This window comes from Chiloscyllium plagiosum, unplaced genomic scaffold (assembly GCF_037043375.1).
Source record: "Chiloscyllium plagiosum isolate Xiang-an unplaced genomic scaffold, Cpla_swu_hap1 HiC_scaffold_10, whole genome shotgun sequence".
NCBI classification, from domain to species: domain Eukaryota; kingdom Metazoa; phylum Chordata; class Chondrichthyes; order Orectolobiformes; family Hemiscylliidae; genus Chiloscyllium; species Chiloscyllium plagiosum.
The window spans coordinates 114,066,227-114,094,132 of NW_028270148.1; the positions used below are offsets into that span (position 1 = coordinate 114,066,227).

The following is a 27,906-nucleotide window of genomic DNA, read 5'->3' on the forward strand; positions in this document are numbered from 1 at the left end:
GAGTTGTCCTGATGAGAGCAAGATGAAAAGCTTGACAAAATGTGCCTTTTGTTCAGCAATCCTCAAGTTCTGAGCCACATTTTAAACATTTACATTATTGATCTGGGAATATTCATTCATAAACCTGGTGCCCTAAACTGTTATCCTGATATTGTAGGGAAAGGGGGCTTTCTATTTGAACCAGGTGGCTAAGGTTGAGGACATTACCATGTGATGTTTAACGCTTCCCTGAGCAGAAAGGTTCATGAGGCAGGGTCCTGACAGTGTAGTGCTGACGTCTGTGTATTGCAGCAAGGGATTATGTCTGCAATCAGTCTGGATTTAGCCTTGCCTGCTTGATGTTTGCAGCGCTGCGTGTGCATCCTGCACACATTGAGGGGGCTTGTACTGGCGCTGTCACTGTCCATGGGGTAAGAAGCCGAACGCCGTAGCTGAGGGTTTTTTATTTTAAATCAGCCCATCATTTCTCCCAGCAGTAGACTGCAAGGTTTTCTCGTCTCTCTTCCCTCCACCACCGGATCATGGGGGAGATTCCCAGTTTGCTGAAAATCGGTGTCTCTTTGAGAATCCAGCCCGGTGATGGCCCGGTGTATTTCAAAGTGGACGGTCAGCGATTCGGACAGAACCGCACCATTAAGTTGCTTACAGGAGCTAAGTATAAGGTCGATATTGTACTGAAGCCGGGGATTGTAGCAGTCAAGTGAGTAAAACAGGGAGAGGCTGCTGGGTCGGTGGGGTGGGGATTGGGAGGGTGTGGTGTTTGGGTCGTGGGTTTGGATAATTTGCTCCCCCACCTCAAAAAAACCCATTGTTTGAATTTCCTAGCGCCTGTCTCTTCCCTTTGACTTAAGGTTCCCGGAGCAATCTAAATTGGGGATGGCAGTGCAGGGTTGGAGGGGGAAGGTTTCTCTGGCTGAACAGGGTTTGCCAGACACGCTAACGTTATTTAACGAGGTAACATCCTAGTGGATTGTCAGCGTTTCCTATCGAGGTCAACTTAAATCTCGCTTGATAACAGAGAGCAAATAAAACGCACCCGAGGAAGATTTATAAAAAATAAAAACAGCCTGACCCGCAGGGAGATTTGCTGCTGTTGTAATGTTTGAGAAATGAGTAAACAGCAGAAGGTGCAAGATGGATTGTCAGAGGGAGTGGGGGAACTGGGAATCTGCTGATGGGATTTTTACAAGAAAAATAATTATTATTATCCCCTTTCTACATGCTGCAAAAGCCAAGAGGAAACCTCTGGTTTCATTAAATATTGATCAGGTTTTGCTGTCAAAGGTGTAAATTTACAGTTTGACCTCTTGTGATATTCATGGACATTTTATAAAATTCACATATAGATGAACCCTAGGGTGGGGTGGCTGTGTTTCTTCTTTCAATGTCACCTCAAAACTTTAAACCTTGCCCCTTTCACTGATAGCTGGGGGGGGAGGGGGTTGGCTGAGGAGAAGCTCTGTTTTATCTGTTATCGTTGAATGGCAGGTCGATGATGATCGGAGCAGTGCCAATTCCTCTGGGGGAGAAATCGCGGGACCCCCAAACTGTGGATTACACTGGCATCTATGACACGGAGGGGGTGGCTCACACAAAAAGCGGGGAACGTCAGCCTCTACAAGTCCACATCCAGGTGAGAGATGGAAAAGATTCAAAACCACAGTGTTGCATTGGTCCAAATGTCTTAACCTTTGACATCTGTTCACTAGATCCAGTTTGGAAAGAGCAGCAGGGATCAGGTGATACGATGGCAAAGACAGCGCTGACTAATGCAAACAGAATGGCAGACATTCTCTTTCACAGTTCCTTTGGGAATGTGGATTCCTTGGTGACACCGCTCTCTCTCAACAACACAAATAGAAATTGCTGGGGGAAAAATCTCAGCACGTCTGGCAGCATCTGTGGAGAGAGAGCAGAGTTAGTGTTTTCGGCTGTTCATAGAATTCCTACAGTGTGGAAGCAGGCATTCGGCCCACAGTGACCCTCCAAACAGCAGGCCACCCAATCCCTGTAAGCCTAATTTCGCATGGCAAACCCACCTAAGCTACACCTTTGGACTATGGGAGGAAACCAGAACACCTGGCAGAAACCCACACAGACACGAGGAGTAGGTGCAAACTCCACACAGTCACCTGAGGGTGGAATCAAACCCAGGTCCCTGGCACCGTGAGGTAGCAGCACTAACCACTGAGCCACCATTTCTTCTTCAGGACTGGTTCAGAACAGATCACAGTTCTGAGGCAATGTTGCTGGACCCAAAACATTAACTCTGCTTTCTTGCTACACAGATGTTGCCAGACCTGCTGAGTTTCTCCAACAATATCTGCTTCTGTTTCTGATTTCCAGCACCTGCAGTTCTTTGGATTTTGTTTTGGTTCAGCCCCCTCAGCAGTTTTTCCACACTGCAGGACGCAGTATCCTTTTTCATTAATTGATTTGGGAGAGAAATAAAATGCAATAGCACAAACTGTCAGGAGCCAGGGCTTGTACATCATTCCTTCCTGAACTCTGAAGACACAGACGCAGACAAACTATGAGGAGTGGGCTAATCAGTCCCTTGAGCCTGCAATAAGATCATGGCTGCACTGGTTGTGATCTCAACACCTCATTTCTGCCAACCACTGAGAACTTTTGACGTCCTTGTTAGCCAAGAATTTATCTACCTCTCCTCAAAAATATTTAATGCCCCTGTCTCCACCGCTCTTTAGGGGAGAGAGATCCAATGACTCAGAATCCTGACAGAGAAGAATCTTTATTTTGTTTGTTTGTTCATGGGATGTGGGCTGATGGTTGGTCTACTATTTATTATCTCTCTTCCTAATTACCATTGAGGTGGTGGGGGGTGAGTTGCTTTCTTGAACCACTGCAGTGTGTGTGCTGTAGTCCACCCACAATGCCCTTGGGGAGGGAGTTCTAGGATGTTGACCCAGCAATAATGAAGGAACAGTAATCTAATCCCGAGGCAGGATAGTTTGAGATCTGAAGGGGAACTTTCAGACACCATCATAGAATAGAATACCTACAACATGGAAGCTGGTTGTTCAGCCCACCAAGTCCACACTGACCCTCTGAGAGCATCCCACCCAGACCTACCCACCTTACCCTGTATCCCCCAGGGCTATTTCACCTAACCTACACATCCATGGACAATTTAGCATAGCCAATTCACCCAACGTGCACATCTTTAGACTGTGGGAGGAAACCAGAGTACACGGAGGAAATCCACACTGACGCAGGAAGAATGTGCAAACTCCACACAGTCACCCAAGGGTGGAATCGAACCCAGGTTTGTGGTGCTGTGAGACAGCAGTGCTAACCACTGAGCCACTGACCCTCCATGATGTTCCCATGCATCTGTTGTCCTTGTCCTTTTAGATGGTAGTGATCGCAAGTCTGGAAGGCGCTGTCAAAGGCATCTTGGTGAATTATTGCAGTGCATCTTGTAAATGGTGCATACTTTGGGGTGGCACGGTGGTTAGCACTGCTGCCTCACAGTGCCAGAGACCTGGGTTCGGTTCCCGCCTCGAGCGACTGTGTGTGTGGAGTTTGCACATTCCCCCTGTGTCTGTGTATGTTTCCTCCGAGTGCTCTGATTTCCTCTCCACAGTCCAAAGATTTGCAGGTTAGGTGAATTGGCCAGGGTAAACTGCCCACAGTGTTCAGAGATGTGTAGATTAGGTGCATTAAGTCAGGGGTAAATATAGGGCAGGGGGAATGGGTCTAGGTGGGTTACTCTTTGGAGGGTTGGTGTGCACTTGTTGGGCCAAAGAGCCTGTTTCCACACTGTAGGGATTCTGTGGAACTCTATTCTATGGAACTGTTGTCATTGTGCATCATTGATGGAGGGAATGGATATTGAAAATGATGGATGAGGTGTCAGTCACCAGGCTGTATTGTGCTGGATGGTGTCGAGCTTCTTGAGTGTTGTTGGAGTTGCCCCCATCCAGGCAAGTGGGGAGTATTCCATCACACTCCTGACTTGTGCCTTGTAGATTGTGGACAGGCTTTGGGGAGTTGGGTCGTGAAGCACTCGATGCAAGATTTCTAGCCACTGACCTGTACCAATTGCTACTGTGTTTATATGGTTGCTCCACTTCAGTTGCAGGTCAGTTATACCCCCCAGGATGAGGGAGATACAGTTTTGGCAATGCCATTGAATGTCAAGGGTTGATAGTTAGATTCTCTCTTGTGGAGATAGTCATTGCCTGGTACTTGTGTGGCATGTATGTTGCTTGCCTCTTATCAGCCCAAACTTGGATATTGTCCAGGTCTTGCTGCATATGGACATGGACTACTTTAGTATCTGAGGAGTTGCAAATGGTGCTAAACATTGTGCAGTCATCAACAAACATGCCCATATGATGGAGGGAAGACCATTGATGAAGCAGATGAAGATGGTTAAATCTAGGATGGTATCCTGAGGAACTCATGCAGGCATGTCCTGGAGGTGAGGTGACTAACCTCCAACAACTGCAACTATCTTTCTTTGTTAAAAATCACACAACACCAGCTTGTAGTTCATGATGAAAGAGCAACACTCCAAAAGCTAGTGCTTCCTGTTGGACTATAACCTGGGGCTGTGTGATTTTTAACTTTGTACACCCCAGTCCAACACCGGCATCTCCAAATCACATCTTTCTTTGTGTTAGCTATGATTCCAATTGTCACAGAATAGCCCCCAGATTTGTATCGATTCTGATTCTGCTAGGACTTCTTGTTACCTATCTGATAGGGACATAGGACATAAGAGCATAGGAAATGGAAGCGAGAGAAGGCAACTCAGCTCATCAAGCCCACACCGCCATCTAACACGATCATGGCTGATGTTATCCTGGTCTCAACTCCACTCTCTTGAATCTCCCATTAGCCTTTTATCCCACTCATCAGAAATATATTTCAGCATTAAAAAACCCATTTCAGCATTAAATTGGAGGCCTTTTCTTTTAAATGTGCCCTCCTGGACCTAGGCAATTGATTAGGAAATTGTTAAGATGCCAATCTGAGGCCATTCAGCCCCTCAAGACTGTTGTACCAATCAATGAGATTGTGACCCACCTTTATCCCACATTTCTTCATGTCTTTGTTTATCAGAAATCCTTCCGTCTCAGTTTCAAAATTCACAGTTGACCCAGCATCATTTGCCATTTGTAGAAGAGAAATCAGGAATTTTACAAAATAGAAGTTACCTCTGTGCAGGAAGTGGGTTGCTGGTTTGTGAGACAGAACAGTGGAGGAATTTGTAGGGGGTGATATATGGCATTGCATTAATTGATGTCACTGCTGACATGAGTATGTGGCTGTTTTCTCAGCTGAGATAGTAGGAAGCAAGAAGATTTATTTATGTTATTGTACCAAATTGAGGTTGAGTTAACAAATAGTTCAGTGAGCTGTTCATCCCGTGCAATACTGTGGGAGATACTTTATCTTTGTCTGAGGATTAATCTATTCTGATGGCATCTTTCTATTTTTAGCCTTTAAAATAATGTTTCATGTCAGTACGGATGGAATTTTGCAGCAGTTCCCTACTTTTATAAATTAGTTATGCTATGGCCATTGTGGGGCATTCTAGCTACAGGGCCAGAAAAATATTAATGTTTTAGAATCTTCATGGCTGAATTCTTGTATTATGCGAGGCTTGATATGACAACTAATAAGACTCCTTCAACAGCACCTTCCCAACTCATGACCTTGAGCATCTCAAAGGACAAGGGCAGCAGATACATGGGAACACCACTCCCTGCAAGTTCCCCTCCAAACCACTTACTGTCTTGACTTGGAAAGATAGAATCACAGAGTCCCAACAGTGTGGAAGTGAGCCATTCGGCCCATCAACACTGACCCTCTGAAAAGCATTCCACCCACCCTATCTCTGCATTTCCCATGGTTAATCCACCTCGCCTGCACATCCCTGGAAACTGCAGGGAACTTAGCACAGCCAATCCACATAACCTGCACATCTTTGGACTGTGGGAGGAGACTGAGAGCACTTGGAGGAAATCCACGCAGACATGGGGAGAATGTGCAAACTCCACACAGCGAGTTGCCTGAGAGTGGTATCAAACCCAGGTCCCTGGTACTGTGAGGCAGCAGTGCTAACCACTGAGCCACCATGCCATCCAGTGTATATCACCATTCCTTCAGTGTTGCTGAGTGGAGATCCTGGAACTCATCCTTCCCTAACAGCATTGTGGAGGTCCCTGGACCTCAGGATTTCAGTGATTAATCAGAGAGGCATACAGTACAGAAACAGATCCTTCAGTCCAACTATAATCCCAAACTAAACTAGTCCCACCTGCCTGTGTTTGGCCCATATCCCTCCAAACATTTCTTATTCATGTATTTTTCCAAATATCTTTTAAAAGTTGTAACTATACCCACATCCACCACTTTGTCTGGAAGTTCATGCCACACACGAACCACACTCTGTGTAAAAAAGTTGCCCATCATGTCTTTTTTAAATCTTTTGACTCTCACCTTAAAAATATGCCCTTCAGTCTTGAAATCCCCCACCCTAGGGAAAAGACATCTGCCATTCACCTTATCCTTGCCCCTCATGATTTTATAAACCTCTGCAAGATCACCCCTCAACCTCTTACGCTACAGTGAAAGAAGTCTCAGCCTATCCCAGCCTCCTTATAACTTGAACCCTCCATTCCTGGCAACATCCTGGTAAATCTCATCTGAAACCTACCCTTCCTAGAACAGGGCGACCAGAGCTGGATATAATACTCCCGAAGAGGCCCCACCAATGTCGTGTACAACCTCAACATAACATCCCAACTTCTGTACTCAAAGATCTGAGCAATGATGCAAGTGTGCTAAATGTCTATATATGATGCAGACTTCAAAGAATTATGTACCTGTACCCTCTAGGTCTCTCTGTTCTACAAAACATCAAGGGCCCTATCTTAAATTGCATAAGACCTGCCCTTATTTGTTTTACTAAAATACAATACCTGCATTTATCCAATTTGAACTCCATCTGCCATTCTTCAGCCTATTGACCCAAGACCTCTTTGTAATCTTAGATAACATTCTTCACTGCAAAGAGGGCAGCTCACCATCATTTTCTCAATGGCATCCACAAACAGGCAATAAATGCTGACATAGTCAGCGACACCCACTACTTAGATATGGCCCAAGCGTAGGCAGATGGGGCTAGTTTAGTTTGGTATGATGGTTTGTTTGGACCAAATGGTCTGTTTCTATACTGTATGTCTCTATGATTAATTACTGAAAACCTTGGGGTGTAGGTATACTCACAATGCTGTTAGGGAGGTAGGAGTTCCAGGACTTACACCCAGTCCCACTAAGGAATGGAAACTACTTGTGAACAAATTTAAAATAGTGAATATTTCTGCTACTACACTGAGAATTTTAAATAAATATGACATTTATTTTTAACAATTATATTATGAAAAATCTGAAATTAATCTTTTGGGAGAGGAGTAATCGTATTTCTGCTTAATAAAGTAGGCACCAGCTGCAAATACACCCTGGGCAAATGATCTTGGCCGTTGCTACAAGCAAATTATGCTCAACTGTAATATAATTTGCACTTGACCTTTGCATGCTTTATGCTGCAGTGCATAAATGCATCTAATTAATGAAGACTGAAATAGGTTTGAGGAGGAACAAATTTTTTATTAACTCCATTCTCCACTTCTTAAATTGAGGTTCTTAATTCAATGAAATGCCACTTCTGCCAGCATCAGATAACTTCAGATCAAGAAATAGAAAAGCCAAGAGCTGGAGAAACTCAGCAAATCTGGCAGTGTTTATGTTGAGAGAAACACTGTTGATGTTTCAGGTCCAATATGACTCCTTCAGTTCTGAAGATTGAAAAGGAATCATATTGGGTTTGAAATGTTAACTCTGTTTCTCTCTGCATTGAGACTGTCAGATTTGCTGCATTTTGCCAACAGTTTGTATTTCTGATCTCCAGCATCTGTGATATTTTGCTTTTATAACCTCAGTGCAAGATATGCTTGATTAAACCGGATTAACAACATGTCTCAACCCCAACCTCAGAAAAATACCCATAAGGCAATAGCTATTTACCACAACAGTCTGTATCCCAGCTTGTTTGAGCAACAGTGCCAGTTAATTGCAGAATCAAGGGCTATTCTGTGGACTGAGGAAGCTGTGTTGGCAATGATAGTGCAAGACCACTTCATACACTGTTGTACAAGCTGATGATCTATGAAAGAAATAGTCGTTTGGTGGTACAGAATAAGTGCAAGATGGAAGGCTTCACCAAAATATGTCTCTGTTTAGCACGACTCAGGTTCTGAAAGAGTTAATGTTGAAGCTGCATTAAGCTCCAGCTAGTCAGGCTGGAGAAGAAGCAGACTGTGATGAGGTCCCTGTGGAGACAGACCTGTTATCTCTGGCTCCTGATTGTCTTTGTAATTACGCCTAACTAGTCAAACTTGTACTTACTGCTATTGTACAGTAAACTACATCTTTCTGTGTAAGACAGGTACTTTATCTCAATAAGCATCAGTAGTGGTTTATTCTCTACTGTTGCTAATCACGAAGGCCCTTAGACTCAGTACAGAAAAGAGGACATCAGCACTCTTGTGGTGCACTGGTAATGTCCATACCTCTGAGTCAGGATTCCTGGATTCAAGGAGATAGTGAGGACTACAGATGCTGAGAAGTCAGAGTGATAAAGTGTGGCTTCGGAAAAAGCACAGCAGGTCAGGCAGCATCCGAGGAGCAAGAGAGTCAATGTTTCGGGCTTAACCCTTCATCAGGACTTAAGTCCTAGCTTCTCCAGAAGAGTGTAATTACATCTAAGAACAGGTTGATCAGAAAATATCTAGAAAGGACATCATCCATTTGTTAAGTTAGTATTTGAAAGTGTAGGATGGAGAGATTGTCTTCAGGGACCAGTAGTCTCTATGGAGCTGGGGTGCGTCATCACTCCTGGAGATGACATTTTGATAAGTTTCTGTGACAGTTGTGGAAGTTTCCATTGACTGTCTGATTTTTGTTTTTGTAACAATGCGCCCATCAGGACTGTCTAACCTGTTTATGGCTTATTTAAAAGTACATAAAGGAGAATCAAGCAGAAAATACCCAAGCCACAAGCTGCTAGCAGTTGGTTGTAACCTATGACACATAGGACACTTAGTATCAACAAAGGATAATTTGATCCCATTGGTCTGGGTTGAACAGAGATCCTAGAGTTGTGGGGATGTGACAGAATACATTGCTCCGGGGAGGGGCTTCGTTATTCTTTAAATTATCTTGAGCATTTCATGCAACTTAACACTTCTTTGAAGAAAGGAAACAATGCCATTTGTACCATTTCCTTGAAACTGGTTATATTTTTCTTTAATTTATATGTTTTGGTAAAATGAAAGTGTGAAGTAAGACTCCACGATGACTCAGTGAGGTTAGCTAGCAACTATCTGCATACTATGAAACTATAAGATATGTTACCCAGTATTCCATCCAGTTTTGATAGCCTCATTTACATGAGGAGTTGAGACAAATTTCTTTTGAACCTTAACTATCCAGGTTTTCTTTGCTTGACGATATCATCCAGCCTTGTTTTAAATGACATTACACCACCTCACATTTACTGACATTAAATTCCATTTGTCATACTTGGTCTATTTCATGGCTTCATTAGTATCCATTTGTAGTTTTCTTTGCACCTCAGAGCCCATTGTCTCTAACTCTAAAATGCAAATCACTGATGTACATAGGGTTGACTTGATCAGGAATAAAACAGTAAGTGCTGGAAAAACTCAGCAGATTTGACAGCATCTGTGGAGCGAGAAATACAGTTAATGTTTCAAGCTTGATATGACCTTTATCAGAACTTCAGTATGAAAGAAGAGTCATATTGGAGTGAAAATGGTTAACTCTGTTTCTCTCTCCACAGTAGCTAGAATTCTGTCCGTAGATTATTGAAATTGTGGAACAATTGGCCAAATTGTCTATGTTGGCTTTTTTTTTGAAAATGTGCTAAAGCTTTAGTATCATATCCCTTCTTTCTTGTCTGTAACCCTGTAAGCTGTCCAACTCCCTTGATGAAATTATACTTGAAATCACTTTTCAGGTTGTATGTTCCAGATCCCAACAATGTACAGCTTATTATGAAAAGAGGGTTAGAATGGTTTGCTATGCCTTTTAACAGAGAGGTCATGCTGTTTTTATGATGTAGTCCAGTGATAGTAACTGGTTGACATTATTTGAAGTTGAATATTGCTATAAACTCTCAGCTGTCAAATGTCCTGTACCATTCCCATCACTGCCAGCATCCTCCTCATTAGGGCTGAGGGGCCACTCAGAGATTTGAGGAGAGGTACCAGCTGTTAGAATGATAGAATCCATGCTGGGACCACTGGGTTCTGTGCTGGGACCACTGGGATCCGTGCTGGGACCACTGGGATCCGTGCTGGGACCGCTGGGATCCGTGCTGAGACCGCTGGGATCCGTGCTGAGACCGCTGGGATCCGTGTCGGGACCACTGGGTTCCGTGCTGGGACCACTGGGATCCGTGCTGGGACCACTGGGTTCCGTGCTTGGACTACTGCGTTCCAAGCTGGGACCACTGGGTTCCGTGTTGGGACCACTGGGTTCCGTGTTGGGACCACTGGGTTCCGTGCTGAAACCATTGGGTTCCATGCTGGGACCACTGGAATCCGTGCTGGGACCACTGGGATCCGTGCTGGGACCACTGGGATCCATGCTGGGACCACTGGGATCCGTGCTGGGACCACTGGGTTAAGTGCTGAGACCACTGGGTTCCGTGCTGGGAGCACTGGGTTCCGTGCTGGGACTACTGGGTTCCGTGCTGGGACTACTGGGTTCAGTGCTGAGACCACTGGGATCCGTGTTGCGACCACTGGGTTCTGTGCTAGGACCACTGGGTTCCGTGCTAGGACCACTGGGTTCCGTGCTGAGACCACTGGGTTCGGTGCTGGGACCACTGGGTTCGGTGCTGAGACCACTGGGTTCCGTGCTGGGACCACTGGGTTCCGTGCTGGGACCACTGGGATCCGTGCTGGGACCACTGGATTCCGTGCTGGGACCGCTGCGTTCCGTGCTGGAACTAATACTACATTCCGTGCTGGGACTACTGCGTTCCGTGCTGAGACCAATGGGTTCTGTGCTGAGACCACTGGGTTCCGTGCTGGGACCACTGGGTTCCGTGCTGAGACCACTGGGTTCCGTGCTGGGACTACTGGGTTCCGTGCTGGGACCACTGGGTTCCGTGCTGGGACCACTGGGTTCCGTGCTGAGACCACTGGGTTCGGTGCTGAGACCACTGCGTTCCGTGCTGAGACCACTGGGATCCGTGCTGGGACCACTGGGATCCGTGCTGGGACCGCTGCGTTCCGTGCTGGAACTAATACTACGTTCCGTGCTGGGACTACTGCGTTCCGTGCTGGGACCACTGGGTTCCGTGCTGGGACTACTGGGTTCCGTGCTGGGACCACTGGGTTCCGTGCTGGGACCACTGGGATCCTTGTTGCGACCACTGGGATCCGTGTTGCGACCACTGGGATCCGTGTTGCGACCACTGGGTTCCGTGTTGGGACCACTGGGTTCCGTGATGAGACCACTGGGTTCCGTGATGGGACCTCTGCGTTCCGTGCTGGGACCACTGGGTTCCGTGCTGAGACCACTGGGTTCCGTGCTGGGACCACTGGGTTCCGTGCTGGGACCACTGGGTTCCGTGCTGGGACCAATGGGTTCCGTGCTGGGACCGCTGCGTTCCGTGCTGGAACTAATACTACATTCTGTGCTGGGACCACTGGGTTCCGTGCTGGGACCACTGGGTTCCGTGCTGGGACCACTGGGTTCCGTGCTGAGACCAATGGGTTCCGTGCTGGGACCGCTGCGTTCCGTGCTGGAACTAATACTACATTCCGTGCTGGGACCACTGCGTTCCGTGCTGGGACCACTGGGATCCGTGCTGGGACCGCTGCGTTCCGTGCTGGAACTAATACTACATTCCGTGCTGGGACCACTGCGTTCCGTGCTGGGACCACTGGGATCCGTGCTGAGACCACTGGGTTCCGTGCTGGGACCGCTGGGTTCCGTGCTGGGACCACTGGGATCCGTGCTGAGACCACTGGGTTCGGTGCTGGGACCGCTGGGTTCCGTGCTGGGATCGCTGGGTTCCGTGCTGAGACCACTGGATTCCGTGCTGAGACCACTGGATTCCGTGCTGGGACCTCTGCGTTCCGTGCTGGGACCTCTGCGTTCCGTGCTGAGACCACTGGGATCCGTGCTGAGACCACTGGGATCCGTGCTGAGACCACTGGGTTCTGTGCTGGGGCTGCTGCGTTCCGTGCTGGAACTACTGCGTTCCGTGCTGGGACTACTGCGTTCCGTGCTGGGACTACTGCGTTCCGTGCTGGGACCACTGGGTTCCGTGCTGGGACCACTGGGTTCCGTGCTGGGACCACTGGGTTCTGTGCTGAGACCACTGGGTTCCGTGCTGGGACCGCTGCGTTCCGTGCTGGGACTACTGTGTTCTGTGCTGGGACTACTGCGTTCCGTGCTGAGACCACTGGGATCTGTGCTGAGACCACTGGATGCCGTGCAGGGACCACTGGATTCCTTGCAGCGACCACTGCGTTCCGTGCTGGGACTTCTGTGTTCCGTGCTGAGACCACTGGGATCTGTGCTGAGACCACTGGGTTCTGTGCTGAGACCACTGGGTTCCGTGCTGGGACCGCTGCGTTCCGTGCTGGGACTACTGCGTTCCGTGCTGGGACCTCTGCGTTCCGTGCTGAGACCACTGCGTTCCGTGCTGGGACTTCTGTGTTCCGTGCTGAGAACAATGGGATCTGTGCTGAGACCACTGGGTTCTGTGCTGAGACCACTGGGTTCTGTGCTGGGACTTCTGGGTTCCGTGCTGAGACCACTGGATTCCGTGCTGGGGCTGCTGCGTTCCGTGCTGGGATTACTGCGTTCCGTGCTGGGATTACTGCGTTCCGTGCTGAGACTACTGGGTTCCGTACTGAGACCACTGGGTTCCGTGCTGGGACCACTGGGTTCCGTACTGAGACCACTGGGTTCCGTGCTGGGACCACTGGATTCCGTGCAGGGAGCACTGCGTTCCGTGCTGGGACCTCTGCGTTCCGTGCTGGGACCTCTGCGTTCCGTGCTGAGACCACTGGGATCCGTGCTGAGACCACTGGGATCCGTGCTGGGGCTGCTGCGTTCCGTGCTGGGACTACTGCGTTCCGTGCTGGGACCACTGGGTTCCGTGCTGGGACCACTGGGTTCCGTGCTGAGACCACTGGGTTCCGTGCTGAGACCACTGGGTTCCGTGCTGGGACCACTGGGTTCCGTGCTGAGACCACTGGGTTCCGTGCTGGGACCGCTGCGTTCCGTGCTTGGACTACTGCGTTCCAAGCTGGGACCACTGGGTTCCGTGTTGGGACCACTGGGTTCCGTGTTGGGACCGCTGGGTTCCGTGCTGAAACCATTAGGTTCCATGCTGGGACCACTGGAATCCGTGCTGGGACCACTGGGATCCGTGCTGGGACCACTGGGATCCATGCTGGGACCACTGGGATCCGTGCTTGGACTACTGTGTTCCAAGCTGGGACCACTGGGTTCTGTGCTGGGAGCACTGGGTTCCGTGCTGGGACTACTGGGTTCCGTGCTGGGACTACTGGGTTCAGTGCTGAGACTACTGGGTTCAGTGCTGAGACCACTGGGTTCGGTGCTGGGACCACTGGGTTCGGTGCTGAGACCACTGCGTTCCGTGCTGAGACCACTGCGTTCCGTGCTGAGACCACTGGGACCACTGGGATCTGTGCTGGGACCACTGGGATCCGTGCTGGGACTACTGGGTTCAGTGCTGAGACCACTGGGATCCGTGTTGCGACCACTGGGTTCGGTGCTAGGACCACTGGGTTCGGTGCTGGGACCACTGGGTTCGGTGCTGGGACCACTGGGTTCGGTGCTGGGACCACTGGGTTCGGTGCTGAGACCACTGCGTTCCGTGCTGGGACCACTGGGTTCCGTGCTGGGACCACTGGGATCCGTGCTGAGACCACTGGGATCCGTGCTGGGACCACTGGGATCCGTGCTGGGACCGCTGCGTTCCGTGCTGGAACTAATACTACGTTCCGTGCTGGGACCACTGGGTTCCGTGCTGGGACCACTGGGTTCCGTGCTGGGACCACTGGGTTCCGTGCTGAGACCACTGGGATCCGTGCTGGGACCGCTGCGTTCCGTGCTGGAACTAATACTACGTTCCGTGCTGGGACTACTGTGTTCCGTGCTGAGACCAATGGGTTCCGTGCTGAGACCAATGGGTTCCGTGCTGGGACTACTGGGTTCCGTGCTGGGACCACTGGGTTCCGTGCTGGGACCACTGGGTTCCGTGCTGAGACCACTGGGTTCGGTGCTGGGACCACTGCGTTCCGTGCTGAGACCACTGCGTTCCGTGCTGAGACCACTGGGACCACTGGGATCTGTGCTGGGACCACTGGGATCCGTGCTGGGACCACTGGGATCCGTGCTGGGACCGCTGCGTTCCGTGCTGAAACTAATACTACGTTCCGTGCTTGGACTACTGCGTTCCTTGCTGAGACCAATGGGTTCCGTGCTGGGACTACTGGGTTCCGTGCTGGGACCACTGGGTTCCGTGCTGGGACCACTGGGATCCTTGTTGCGACCGCTGGGATCCGTGCTGGAACTAATACTACATTCCGTGCGGGGAGCACTGCGTTCCGTGCGGGGACCACTGGGTTCCGTGCGGGGACCGCTGGGATCCGTGCGGAGACCACTGGATTCCGTGCTGGGACCGCTGCGTTCCGTGCTGGAACTAATACTACATTCCGTGCTGGGACTACTGGGTTCCTTGCTGAGACCACTGGGATCCGTGTTGCGACAACTGGGTTCCGTGTTGGGACCACTGGGTTCCGTGATGAGACCTCTGGGTTCCGTGCTGGGACCTCTGCGTTCCGTGCTGGGACCACTGGGTTCCGTGCTGGGACCACTGGGTTCCGTGCTGGGACCACTGCGTTCCGTGCTGGGACCACTGCGTTCCGTGCTGGGACCACTGGGTTCTGTGCTGGGACCACTGGGTTCCGTGCTGAGACCAATGGGTTCCGTGCTGGGACCGCTGCGTTCCGTGCTGGAACTAATACTACATTCTGTGCTGGGACCACTGCGTTCCATGCTGGGACCACTGGGTTCCGTGCTGAGACTAATGGGTTCCATGCTGGGACCACTGGGTTCCGTGCTGAGACCACTGGGATTCGTGCTGGGACCACTGGGTTCCGTGCTGGGACCACTGGGTTCCGTGCTGGGACCACTGGGATCCGTGCTGAGACCACTGGATTCCGTGCTGGGACCGCTGCGATCCGTGCTGGAACTAATACTACATTCCGTGCTGGGACCACTGCGTTCCGTGCTGAGACCACTGGGTTCCGTGCTGGGACCGCTGGGTTCCGTGCTGGGACCACTGGGTTCCGTGCTGGGACCACTGGGTTCCGTGCTGGGACCGCTGGGTTCCGTGCTGGGACCGCTGGGTTCCGTGCTGAGACCGCTGGGTTCCGTGCTGGGACCGCTGGGTTCCGTGCTGGGATCGCTGGGTTCCGTGCTGAGACCACTGGATTCCGTGCTGAGACCACTGGATTCCGTGCTGGGACCTCTGCGTTCCGTGCTGGGACCTCTGCGTTCCGTGCTGAGACCACTGGGATCCGTGCTGAGACCACTGGGATCCGTGCTGAGACCACTGGGTTCTGTGCTGGGGCTGCTGCGTTCCGTGCTGGAACTACTGCGTTCCGTGCTGGGACCTCTGCGTTCCGTGCTGAGACCACTGGGATCCGTGCTGAGACCACTGGGATCCGTGCTGAGACCACTGGGTTCTGTGCTGGGGCTGCTGCGTTCCGTGCTGGAACTACTGCGTTCCGTGCTGGGACCACTGCGTTCCGTGCTGGGACCACTGGGTTCAGTGCTGGGACCACTGGGGTCCGTGGTGGGACCACTGGGTTCCGTGCTGAGACCACTGGGTTCCGTGCTGAGACCACTGCGTTCCGTGCTGGGACTTCTGTGTTCTGTGCTGAGACCACTGGGTTCTGTGCTGAGACCACTGGGTTCTGTGCTGGGACTTCTGGGTTCCGTGCTGAGACCACTGGATTCCGTGCTGGAACTACTGCGTTCCGTGCTGGGATTACTGCGTTCCGTGCTGAGACCATTGGGTTCCGTACTGAGACCACTGGGTTCCGTGCAGGGACCACTGCGTTCCGTGCAGGGACCACTGCGTTCCGTGCAGGGACCACTGCGTTCCGTGCTGGGACCTCTGCGTTCCGTGCTGGGACCTCTGCGTTCCGTGCTGAGACCACTGGGATCCGTGCTGAGACCACTGGGTTCTGTGCTGGGGCTGCTGCGTTCCGTGCTGGAACTACTGCGTTCCGTGCTGGGACTACTGCGTTCCGTGCTGGGACCACTGGGTTCAGTGCTGGGACCACTGGGGTCCGTGGTGGGACCACTGGGTTCCGTGCTGAGACCACTGGGTTCCGTGCTGAGACCACTGCGTTCCGTGCTGGGACTTCTGTGTTCTGTGCTGAGACCACTGGGTTCTGTGCTGAGACCACTGGGTTCTGTGCTGGGACTTCTGGGTTCCGTGCTGAGACCACTGGATTCCGTGCTGGAACTACTGCGTTCCGTGCTGGGATTACTGCGTTCCGTGCTGAGACCATTGGGTTCCGTACTGAGACCACTGGGTTCCGTGCAGGGACCACTGCGTTCCGTGCAGGGACCACTGCGTTCCGTGCTGGGACCTCTGCGTTCCGTGCTGGGACCTCTGCGTTCCGTGCTGAGACCACTGGGATCCGTGCTGAGACCACTGGGATCCGTGCTGAGACCACTGGGTTCTGTGCTGGGGCTGCTGCGTTCCGTGCTGGGACTACTGCGTTCCGTGCTGGGACTACTGCGTTCCATGCTGGGACCACTGGGTTCCGTGCTGGGACCACTGGGTTCCGTGCTGGGACCGCTGCGTTCCGTGCTGGGACCGCTGCGTTCCGTGCTGGGACTACTGCGTTCTGTGCTGGGACTACTGCGTTCCGTGCTGAGACCACTGGGATCCGTGCTGGGACCACTGGGTTCCGTGCTGAGACCACTGGGTTCCGTGCTGGGACCGCTGCGTTCCGTGCTGGGACTACTGCGTTCTGTGCTGAGACCACTGGGTTCTGTGCTGAGACCACTGGGTTCTGTGCTGGGACTTCTGGGTTCCGTGCTGGGACCACTGGGTTCCGTGCTGAGACCACTGGGTTCCGTGCTGGGACCTCTGCGTTCCGTGCTGGGACCTCTGCGTTCCGTGCTGAGACCACTGGGATCCGTGCTGAGACCACTGGGATCCGTGCTGAGACCACTGGGTTCTGTGCTGGGGCTGCTGCGTTCCGTGCTGGAACTACTGCGTTCCGTGCTGGGACTACTGCGTTCCGTGCTGGGGCTGCTGCGTTCCGTGCTGGGACCACTGGGCTTAGATTAGATTACTTACAGTGTGGAAACAGGCCCTTCGGCCCAACAAGTCCACACTGCCCCGCCGAAGTGCAACCCACCCATACCCTTACACCTACCCCTTACCTAACACTACGGGCAATTTAGCATGGCCAATTCACCTAACCTGCACATCTTTGGACTGTGGGAGGAGAATGTGCAAACTCCACACAGTCAGTCGCCTGAGGCAGGAATTGAACCCGGGTCTCTGGCGCTGTGAGGCAGCAGTGCTAACCACAGTGCCACCGTGCCGCTCCGTGCTGAGACGACTGGGTTCCGTGCTGGGACTACTGGGATCTGTGCTGGGACTATTGTTGTTTGTGATATACGTAAATGATCTGGAGGAAGGTATATGTGGTCTGATTAGAAAGTTTGCAGATGACACTAAGATTGGTGGAGTGTCAGATAATGAAGTGAACTGTCAGAGAATACAGCAGAATATAGACAGATTGGAGAGATGGGCAGAGAAATGACAGATGAAGTTTAATCCGGGCAAATGCGAGGTGAGGAATTTTGGAAAATGCAATTCAAGAGCGAACTATTCTGTAAATGGAAAAGTCCTGGGGAAATCGATGTACAGAGAGACCTGGGTGTTCAAGTCCATTGTTCCCTGTAAGTGGCAATGCAGGTCAATAGAGTGGTCAAGAAGGCATATGGTATGCTTTCCTTCATCGGATAGGATATTGATTACAAGAGTTGGCAGGTCATGTTACAGTTACATAGGACTTTGGTTCGGCCACATTGGGAATACTGTATACAGTTCTGGTCACCACATTACCAAAAGGATGTGAATGCTTTGGAGAGGGTGCAGAAGAGGTTCACTAGGATGTTGAGAGTGTGGTGCTGGAAAAGCACAGCAGGTCAGGCAGCATCCGAGGAGCAGGAGAATCAACCTGGTGAAGGGCTTATATCCAAAACATTGATGCTCCTGCTCTTCGGATGCTGCCTGACCTGCTGTGCTTTTCCAGCACCACACTCTTCGACTCTGTTCTCCAGCATCTGGAGTCCTCACTTTCTCCTAGTTGATTTTAACCTTACTATGGAGTCTCTTCCAAAGATGTCTACCTTGAAGTTTTCCTCCTCTCTCTACAAGGATCTTAATGAGTCCCTCTCTCACTGCATGATTCCTGATGAAGGACTTATGCTCAAAACGCTGATTCTCCTGCTCCTCAATGCTGCCTGACCTGCTGTACTTTTCCAGCACCACACTCGCGACTCTGACCTCCAGCATCTGCAGTCCTCACTTTCACCAGGATATTGCCTGGTATGGAGGGTGCGAGCTATGAAGAGAGGTTGAATAAATTAGGATTATTTTCAATAGAAAGATGAAGGGGGACCTGACTGAGGTCTACAAAATCATGAGGGGTATAGACAGAGTGGATAACAAAAAGCTTTTTCCCAGAGTGTGGGACTCAGTTACTAGGGGTCACAAGTTCAAGGTGAGAGAGGAATAGTTTAAGAGAGATATGCGTGGAAAGTCCTTTACACAGAGGGTGGTGGTTGCCAGGAATGCGTTGCCAGCGGAGGTGGTAGAGGCGGATGGTAGTGTCATTTAAGATGTATCTAGACAGATACATGAATGGTCAGGGAACAGATGGATACTGATCCTTAAAAAATAAACGGCAGGTTTAGAAAGAGGATCTGGATCGGCACAGGCTTGGAGGGCCAAAGGACCTGTTCCTGTGCTGGAATTTTCTTTGTTCTTTGTTCTTGTTCTTTGAATGAAACAGTACAGAAGAAGATCCTTTGGCCTGTCATCCCTGTGCTAGTCCATTCAATTCATCTCACTCCTCTACTTTTTCCCTAAAACCCTGAATTCGTTTTTGCCCCTTCATGTATTTATCTAATTTCCTGTGGAAAAGAAATTATTGAATCTTCTTCCACTGCCACTTCAGGCAGAGAACTCTAGATCAATGCACTCAAATGTTTGATTTGGAAGAGGAAGCGAAAGTGTCCCATGGTACGGGGAGCACTTTCCAATCGATCATCTATTTCACAAACTTTTTCACGTTTGCACATAAGGCTGGAGTACTCACACATGGCTTGTTAAACTGTCATAACAGTGTTCTTGTTGGTATAGAGGTAGGGTTTAATGAAGATGCAGATCAGCCTCTGAGATATGCTGCATGTAAGGGTGATATGGAACATTGAACAGTCCAGGCCCCTCGGCCCACCATGTCTACATCGACAATGATGACATCTTAAATTAATGCATCTGCCTGCACATATCTATTTCCCCCTATTCCATGCCTGCTTTTTGTTTTAGTTAAAAATCACACAACACCAGGTTATAGTCCAACAGTTTTATTTGGAAGCACTAGGTTTTGGAGTGCTGCTCCTTCACCAGGTCCTCATGAAGGAGCAGTGCTCCGGAAGCTAGTGCTTTCAAATAAACCTGTTGGGCTATAAGCTGGTGTTGTGATTTTTAACCTTGTCCATCTCAATTCAACACCAGCACCCTCACATCATTCTTTTTAAGGTGACAAGTATTTATTTTATTTGAATGTGTTAATTTAGTATAAGGTGACAGTAAATAATTACCCGTTGGTTGTTCCGATTACAAAACATGAGCATTGGTTTAGCAGCTGAATGAAACAAAGCATTGCCATGTCATTTAGTACCTAAAGGATTATACCTGTCCTGCTCCACCATAAGATGAATGATTAATCATGGCAAACAAGTGATGGTGATCTTTGAGTTTCACTTTTCTGACAATGCGAAGGATGGAGACTCTGGTCGTAGGTTGGTTGGGCTACATATTGTAGCTGTTGATGAAATGCTTGTCATTGCGACTCCTCACAGTTGGCAATGACAACATGGGAACTTGTCCCACTTCTTCATCTCCTGTTTCCATCACCTTCACAACACCCAGGCAACTTCCAAACACAAGATCAGTTTTTGTAAAACAAATGAATGTCTGTCTGAATGTCTCTTAAATGTTGCTATTGTATCTGCTTCTGCCACCTCCCCCTGGCAGTGCATTCTGGGTACCTATTGTGTAAAAAAACATTTTGTCTCTATGCAGTCCATATCCCTATATTCCCTGCCTATTCATATATCTGTCACAATGACTCTTAAGCGATGCTGTTGTATCCACCTCCACCACCACCTCTGGCAGCACATTCCAGGCACTTACCATCCTTTGTGCAAAGAACTTGTCTCTCACATCTGCTTTAAACTTACCCCCTTTTACCTTAAACCTATGTCCCCCAGTGTTGACATTGCTAACCCGGGAATAAGGTTCCAATTATCCATTCTATCTGTGCCTCTCATAATTTCGTAAACTTCTATCAGGTCTCCCCTCAGGCTTTGGTTTGTTTTCACTTGAAAATGTCAATCTCTCTATAGTCTCTCCAGTCTCATTATACCCTCTCCAATGCCTCCGCATCCTTCTTGTAGTGTGGAGACCAAAGCTGTACACAGTATTCCAGTTAGTGGCCTAACTGAAGTTTTATACAGCTGCAACATGACTTGCCAACTTTTATACTCTATGCCTTAACTGATAAAGACAAGCATGCTGTATGTCTTCTTTACTACCTTATCCACTTGTGTTGCCACTTTCAGGGAGCAATGGACTTCCAGCCCAAGACCCCTCTCTATATCAATCCTCCTAAGGGCCTTGCCATATACTGTACATTTTTCTCTTGCATTTGGCCTCCCAGGGCGGCACAGTGGCTCAGTGGTTAGCACTGTTGCCTTATAGCACTAGGGTCCCAGGTTCGATTCCAGCCTCGGGAGATTGTCTGTGTGGAGTTTGCACCTTAAGACCATAAGACATAGGAGCGGAAGTAAGGCCACTCAGCCCATAGAGTCCACTCTGCCATTCAATCATGGCTGATGGGCATTTCAATTCCACTTACCCACATTCTCCCCGTAGCCCTTAATTCCTTGTGACATCAAGAATTTATCAATCTCTGCCTTAAAGCGTCCCGGCCTGCACTGCACTCCGCAGCAATGAATTCCACAGGCCCACCACACTCTGGCTGAAGAAATGTCTCCGCATTTCTGTTCTGAATTTACCCCCTCTAATTCTAAGGCTGTGTCCATGGGTCCTAGTCTCCTCGCCTAACGGAAACAATTTCCAAGCATCCACCCTTTCCAAGCCATGTATTATCTTGTAAGTATCTTATCACGTTCTCCCCGTGTCTGTGTGGGTTTCCTCCGGGTGCTCCAGTTTCCTCCCACAGTTCAAAGATGTGCAGGTCAGGTGAATTGGCCATGCTAAATTGCCCATAGTGTTAGGTGCATTAGTCAGAGGGAAATGGGTGTGGGTGGGTTACTCGTCGGAGGGTCAGTATGGACTTGTTGGGCCGAAGGGCCTGTTTCCACACTGTAGGGAATCTAGTCTTAAAAAAAAATGCACCACCTTAAACTTGTCCAATTAAACTTCATCTCCTTCCAGCTGACCTATATCCTGCTGAATCCTTTGTCAACCTTCCTTACCATCCACAACTCAACCTATTTTCATGTTGTCTGCAAATGTACTTATTAAAGAATCCACCTATATTTTCATCCAATCATTTATATGTATTACAAACAATGGAGGTCCCAGCACTGATTCTTGCAAAACATGACTGGTCACAGACCTTCAGTCAGAAAAGCACCACTCCACATCTACCCTGTCTTCTATAACCAAGCCTATTTTGTATCCAACTTACCAACTCACTGTAGATCCCACATGAGTTCACCTTCTGGACCAGACTACCCATGAAGGACCTTGTCAAATGCTTTAATAAAATTCATGTAGAGAACATCCACTACCCTATCCTCATTAATCACCTTCATTATTTCCTCAAAAAACTCAATCAAATTTATGAAACAAGACCTCCCCCATACAAAGCCATGAGCAGTATCCCAAAGAAGTCCATTCTTTTCCAAATGCGAGTAAATCCTGTCTGTAAGAATCTCCTCCACTAATTTCCCTACCACTGATGTAAGGCTAACTGGTCTATTCTTTCCTGCATTATCCCTATTGCCCCTCTTAAACCAAGGACCAACATTTGCTATTCTCCAGTCTTCTGGGGCCTCCCTTGTGGTTTGTCTTTGCCAAGGTCCCAGCAATCTCCTCCCTTGCCTCCCTCAGTCTCCTGCATTAGATCTCATGAGACCCTGGGGACTGAATCCCTGACCTTGGTAAAGACTCTGCTGGAAGGTTGGAACGAGTGCAACTCAGAGCTGGAGCTCTGCTGCACTGTTATCAAGTTTACAATGTTAATGAACATGTTTTGAAGAAATAGCTGGAGGTCTGGCCTGACCTTATCAGAAGATAATCCGAGACTAAAACTACTGGCAGGTGTTAATGGGGAATTGCATGCTGTTTTTTTGAAGTAATTGGACTCTTCAATAGTTACTTTATGTTCTCATGCTTTGCTTGTTGTTCAGCCTATGATACAAAATTGCTTCCAATCATAGAGTAATGGAGCTGTGCAGCACAGAAACAGACCCTTCGGTCCAACTCGTCCATGCTGACCAGATATCCTAAATTCATCTAATCCCATTTGCCAGCATTTGGTCCATATCCTCTAAACCTTTCCTATTCATATACCCATCCAGATGCCTTTTAAATGGTGTAATTGTACCAAGCTCCACCACTTCCTCTGACAGCTCATTCCATATGCACATCACCGTTTGAGTGAAAAGGTTGTTCCTTAGGTCCCTTTTAAATCTTTCCCCTCTCACCCAAACCTATGTCCTCTAGTTCTGGACTCCCCCACCCCAGGGAAAGGACCTTTTCTGTTTACCCTATCTTATCATTATTTTTGTAAATCTCTATAAGGTCACCCAAGAGTCTGTTTTGTTAGTTTGCACATCATTGTGACATTACTGTGCTCAGTTTGTTTAGATAGCAGAGGGTAAGCATAAATGGGTCATTTTTGGGTTGTGTACAGGTTTGTCTCTTTATTTAAGAAAGAAAATAAATATATTAAAAGCAGTTGAGAGAATGTTGAGTTGACTGATACCAGGGATGAGGAGGTTATCCTCTGAGGAAATATTTGACGTTTTCTGCCTGTATCATTGAAGATGAGAATTGTAAGAGGTGAGCTTATTGAAACATTTACGATCCTGAGGTGGCTTGACAGGGTGGCTGCTAAGATGGTTGCTAAAGTTAGGCTCACACTTTTAAAACCATGGTAACTCAGTGGTTAGTGCTGCTGCCTCACAGTGCCAGGAACCTGGGTTTGAGTCCACCTTCAGGCAATTGTCTGAGTGGAGTTTGCACATTCTCCCTGTGTCAGTGTGAGTTTCCTCCTGGTGCTTCAGTTTTCTCCCACATTCCAAATGTGTGCAGGTCAGGGTGGAATTGCAGGGTTACAGGGATGAGGTAGGTCAGGGTGGGGTGCTTTTCGGAGGGTCGGTGTGGACTCAATGGGCTGAATGGCCTGATTCCACATTGTAGGGACTTTATATATTGTATGTATAAAAATAAGGGGTCTCCCATGTAAGACAGAGATGAAAAGGAATTTTATTTTCTCTTAGGTGTTTGCAAGTGTTTGGACTCTCTTTCCCAAAGAGTGGTGGAGGGAGGCTCATAGAATATTTTTAAGACTGAGGTATGTCTTAATAAGCTAATAAGGGAGTCAATATTGTCAGGAGTAGATAGGAATATGAAAGTACACGCTGATGAGCCATGTCCTTACTGAATGGTGGAACAGGCTGAAAGGGGCCAAATGGTCCACTCCGGCACCTAATTCTATGTATAACCTTTCCCAGACTGCACCTGGAGTCATTTATGGGGCTTTGCTCTCATTTCTTAAGGCAAGATACGTTTCCTGTGGAGGAAATGCAGCAGTGGTTCACCAGACCAATTCCTGGGATGTGTGCAATTCTCCTTTGAGGAGAGGTTGAGGAGAGTGGGCCCATATTCTTTGATGTTTAGAAGAATGCAAGGTGATCTCAGTGAAACTTATACATTCTTACAGGACTCGACCAGGTAAATGTGGAATGGGAGGATCTAGAACAATAGGAGACAGCCTCAGAATAAAGGTATAGATAATTTAGGTTTAAGATGAGGAGGAATGTCTTTCATGTGAGGGTGCTGAATTTTTGGGATATGTTGCCTCAGAGGTTTGTGGTTCAGAATGTCTGATTACCAGTCACATCAAGAGATCTGGGGCAGCATAAAGATATAGCGTTGACTAACCATTATCTGGAGTGACAGAGTAGGCTGAAGGAACTGAGTGGCCTCCTTCGGCTACATGCTCCTTTGCAACATCTATCTAACATAGCACCTGTGGGAAAGGCAATGAATGTGAGCAACACCCTGCCTGACCACCTGTGCTACTCCCTCTGCTTTTGCACCACTTGCTGTGCCCCATCACCATTCTCTCACCTCCCCTCACTACTTTTTCTGCCCCTCAAACAGCACTCTCTCTGCCCCACAATCTCTGTCCCACACCCTCACTCTTGTCCCCTGCACCAGTCTTTCTGTCCAATACTCTCTCTCTCGCCCCGTCACCAGTCACTCTATCCAACACTTTCTCTCTTGCACCCTGCACCAGTCTCTCTGTCCCACACCCGCTCTCTTCCTCCTGCACCAGTCTTTCTGTCCCACACCCTCTGTCTTGTCCTCTGTACCAGTCTGTCTGTCCCAGTCCTTCTCTCTTGTCCCTGCACTAGTCTCTCTGTCCCATGCTGTCTCTCTTCCCCCGCACCAGTTTCTCTGCCAAACATCATCTCTCTTGTCTCTGCATCAGTCTCTCTGTCCCACACCCTCTCTCTTCCCCCTGCATCAGTCGCTCTGTCCAACACCACCTCTCTTGCCCTCTACACCAGTCTCTCTGCCTCACACCCTCTCTCTTTTCCCTGCACCAGTCTCTTTGCTCCACACCCTCTCTTTTCCCTGCAGCAGTCACTCTGGCCCATACCATCTCTTCTCTCCTGCACCAATCTCTCTTTACCTCTCACCTTCTCTCTTCCCCCTATATCACTCTGTTCCTGCACCGTTTTCTCCTCCCATTCTGCACCATTTTCCCTGCAATCAGGTTCCTAGACTGGGATTTTTTAAAAGGGTCAATGATTTAATCTTTGCGTTTTTCTTAACAGTTACTCCCAAAAATAGCATATGATTATTGTGTGAAATCAGCCTTACAGCAAACACAGCTGCTATTGTCTCCTTAACCACCTGCACAGAGGGGATGGCTGGCCCTGTTTCGAACTGCAAGCCCATAGCACCTGCCCTATTGTTTCATATAAAACTTGGAGAGCTCAGTGCTGGCTTTGGCTTGTTTCATGTGGGCTACAGATTCATTTGAGAACCAGTGCTCATGCAAAATGAAACATCAAAGCAATCCAGGAGAGTGGTCTTTTGGTTCTGAGTCTGATTGATTCAGCAGAATAACTTTAATTAATTCAAGGAAGATTGAGTCATTCGAGGAAGTCAGCTCATTTGTTCTACAAGTAAATAGCAAAAGTTAGTAGAATGTTATTATTTATTCCATGGAGAATTCAATTAAAAATGTAGGGAGGTTGTGCGTCAGTAGCTCAAAGCACTGGGGAGAGCACATCTGAAGAACTTTGTACATTACTGGTCTCCGCATTTTTTTGCATTGAAAGCAATTCAGGGAAGTTTTCCTGGACTAATACTGGAATGCGTGGATTGTTTAATAAGGAAAGGTTAGACAGGCTAAGCTTGTATATGCTTGAAGTGACTTGACTGACACTTACCGGATCCTACAGGGTCAGGACTGGGTGGCTGCATAGACGATAGTCCCTCTTATGGGAGAGCTTAGAACTAGGGTCGCTATTTTAAAATACAGAGTCACCTGATTAAAGCAAAGAAGAAGAGAACATTTTTCTCTTAAAGGGTTGTGAGGGTTTGGGATTCTCTTCCTCAAAACGTCATGGAAGTAACATGTGGAATTTTTTTAAGGCAGATGTTGACAGTTTCTTAGTAGGCAAGGGGTGAGCAATTATCAGGGTAGACTGTAATCAAATCAGCCATGACCTTGTTGAATGGTACAACAGGCTGGAGGGGCTTAGTGTCAAGATTAGAGTGGTGCTGGAAAAGCACAGCAAGTCAGGCAGCATGCAAGGAGCTTGCTGCCTGACCTGCAGTGTTTTTCCAGCACCAATCTAACCTCGAGTCTGATCTCCAGCATCTGCAGTCTGCACTTTCACCTCAAGGGGCTTAGTGGTGAGTCCAACTCCTAATTTGTATCTTCGTATTCTGACCATGCGGAGATCTGGCGTTGAGAATCTGATTTGTCTCTGAAATATACTGTTCCAGTGAACTCCCATTTTAAGGGTTTTCCTTCTCTCTCCTCTGCAGTTTGATGACATTGGCACCTTTGAGACAGTATGGCAAGTGAAGTTCTACAACTATCACAAGCGCGATCACTGCCAGTGGGGAAACAGCTTTGGAAGCATTGAGTATGAGTGTAAACCCAACGAGACACGGAGCCTGATGTGGATCAACAAAGAAATGTTTACTTAGGATGCTATTTTACAGAAAATCTTCTGAAACATCAGCAATGGACAAATTATAGCTGTCTACAGTCAAGAATAAAATCACCACGCCTTAATGTAGACACATTTGGGTTGAAATTGCAGTGTGCAATATTAATAATGGAAGCAGTAAATGCTGTTATAAATTTGTTTTGCCTGACATTTTAATGTGGGGCAATTATTCTTAAACAGAAATATTCAATGTGAATACATTTGAGACACATTTGTTATCAATATCACTCAACACAGTTTAAACTCCAGTATCTCCCTTCTATTACAATATTTACAGTTGGCATTAACAGTAAGGAGGGTGCATTTTGATGTGAAGTTTCTGTAAACTGTCTTAACAAAGCAAACAAAGGTATCTTATACAAATGGAGTGCTGATCTGGTACAACTCAGCTAAGTGTTGAAAGAAAGATATAAATAATTCTGCATGGGCAACTGTTTAAGTTACCGTTGCAATATACAGCTCACCAGACGGACACCAGTAATTTGTGTTCTTTTATGTACTAAATTGATTTAGCCTACCTTGAATTAGGTACAAGTGGTAAGTTGTGGGAGTGACGAGTTCTGTATCTGGAGTTAGTCATTGCAAGATGAATTTGAACAAAGGTTGGCTGAAAATGTGTATGTCATTCAGTTAGGTTTTAATATATGTTTGTGATTCAATGTATTTCTGAAATAGTGTTTTTTGAATTACGATGTGTTGCTGTTTGCACCCAAAGGTTTTTGTATAATTGTGCAATGTAGTGTTCTCTTTTGTAATGTTTTTGGATTAGGTTTGGGGGGAGGTAATAAGCATTCCCACAAAATATGTTAGCTGTGGATAAACTGCTGCAAAAGCAACTATTGTATCTGTATTAAGAATTCCATGAAAATTAAATTCTACATTGAGAGCCAGTGGTGGCCAATTGAAAGTGTCAATGTGCAAAAGTTTCATTTGGTAGAGATGGAATGGAGAACAAAT

General features: G+C 48.3%; 2 protein-coding genes across 2 annotated transcripts in view; one reads left to right on the plus strand and one right to left on the minus strand.

Annotated features, from left to right (window-relative positions):
- The window catches only part of plek (pleckstrin), a 144,010-nt gene that overhangs the window by 56,768 nt on the left and 59,336 nt on the right, over positions 1–27,906 (minus strand). The gene's annotated exons all lie outside the window — the stretch shown is intronic.
- cnrip1b (cannabinoid receptor interacting protein 1b) lies at positions 296–27,859 on the plus strand. Its single transcript, XM_043696659.2, has 3 exons — positions 296–700; positions 1,489–1,633; positions 26,762–27,859. Exons 1-3 carry the CDS (start codon positions 522–524, stop codon positions 26,924–26,926), a joined length of 489 nt encoding a protein of 162 aa, XP_043552594.1. The 5' UTR covers positions 296–521; the 3' UTR covers positions 26,927–27,859.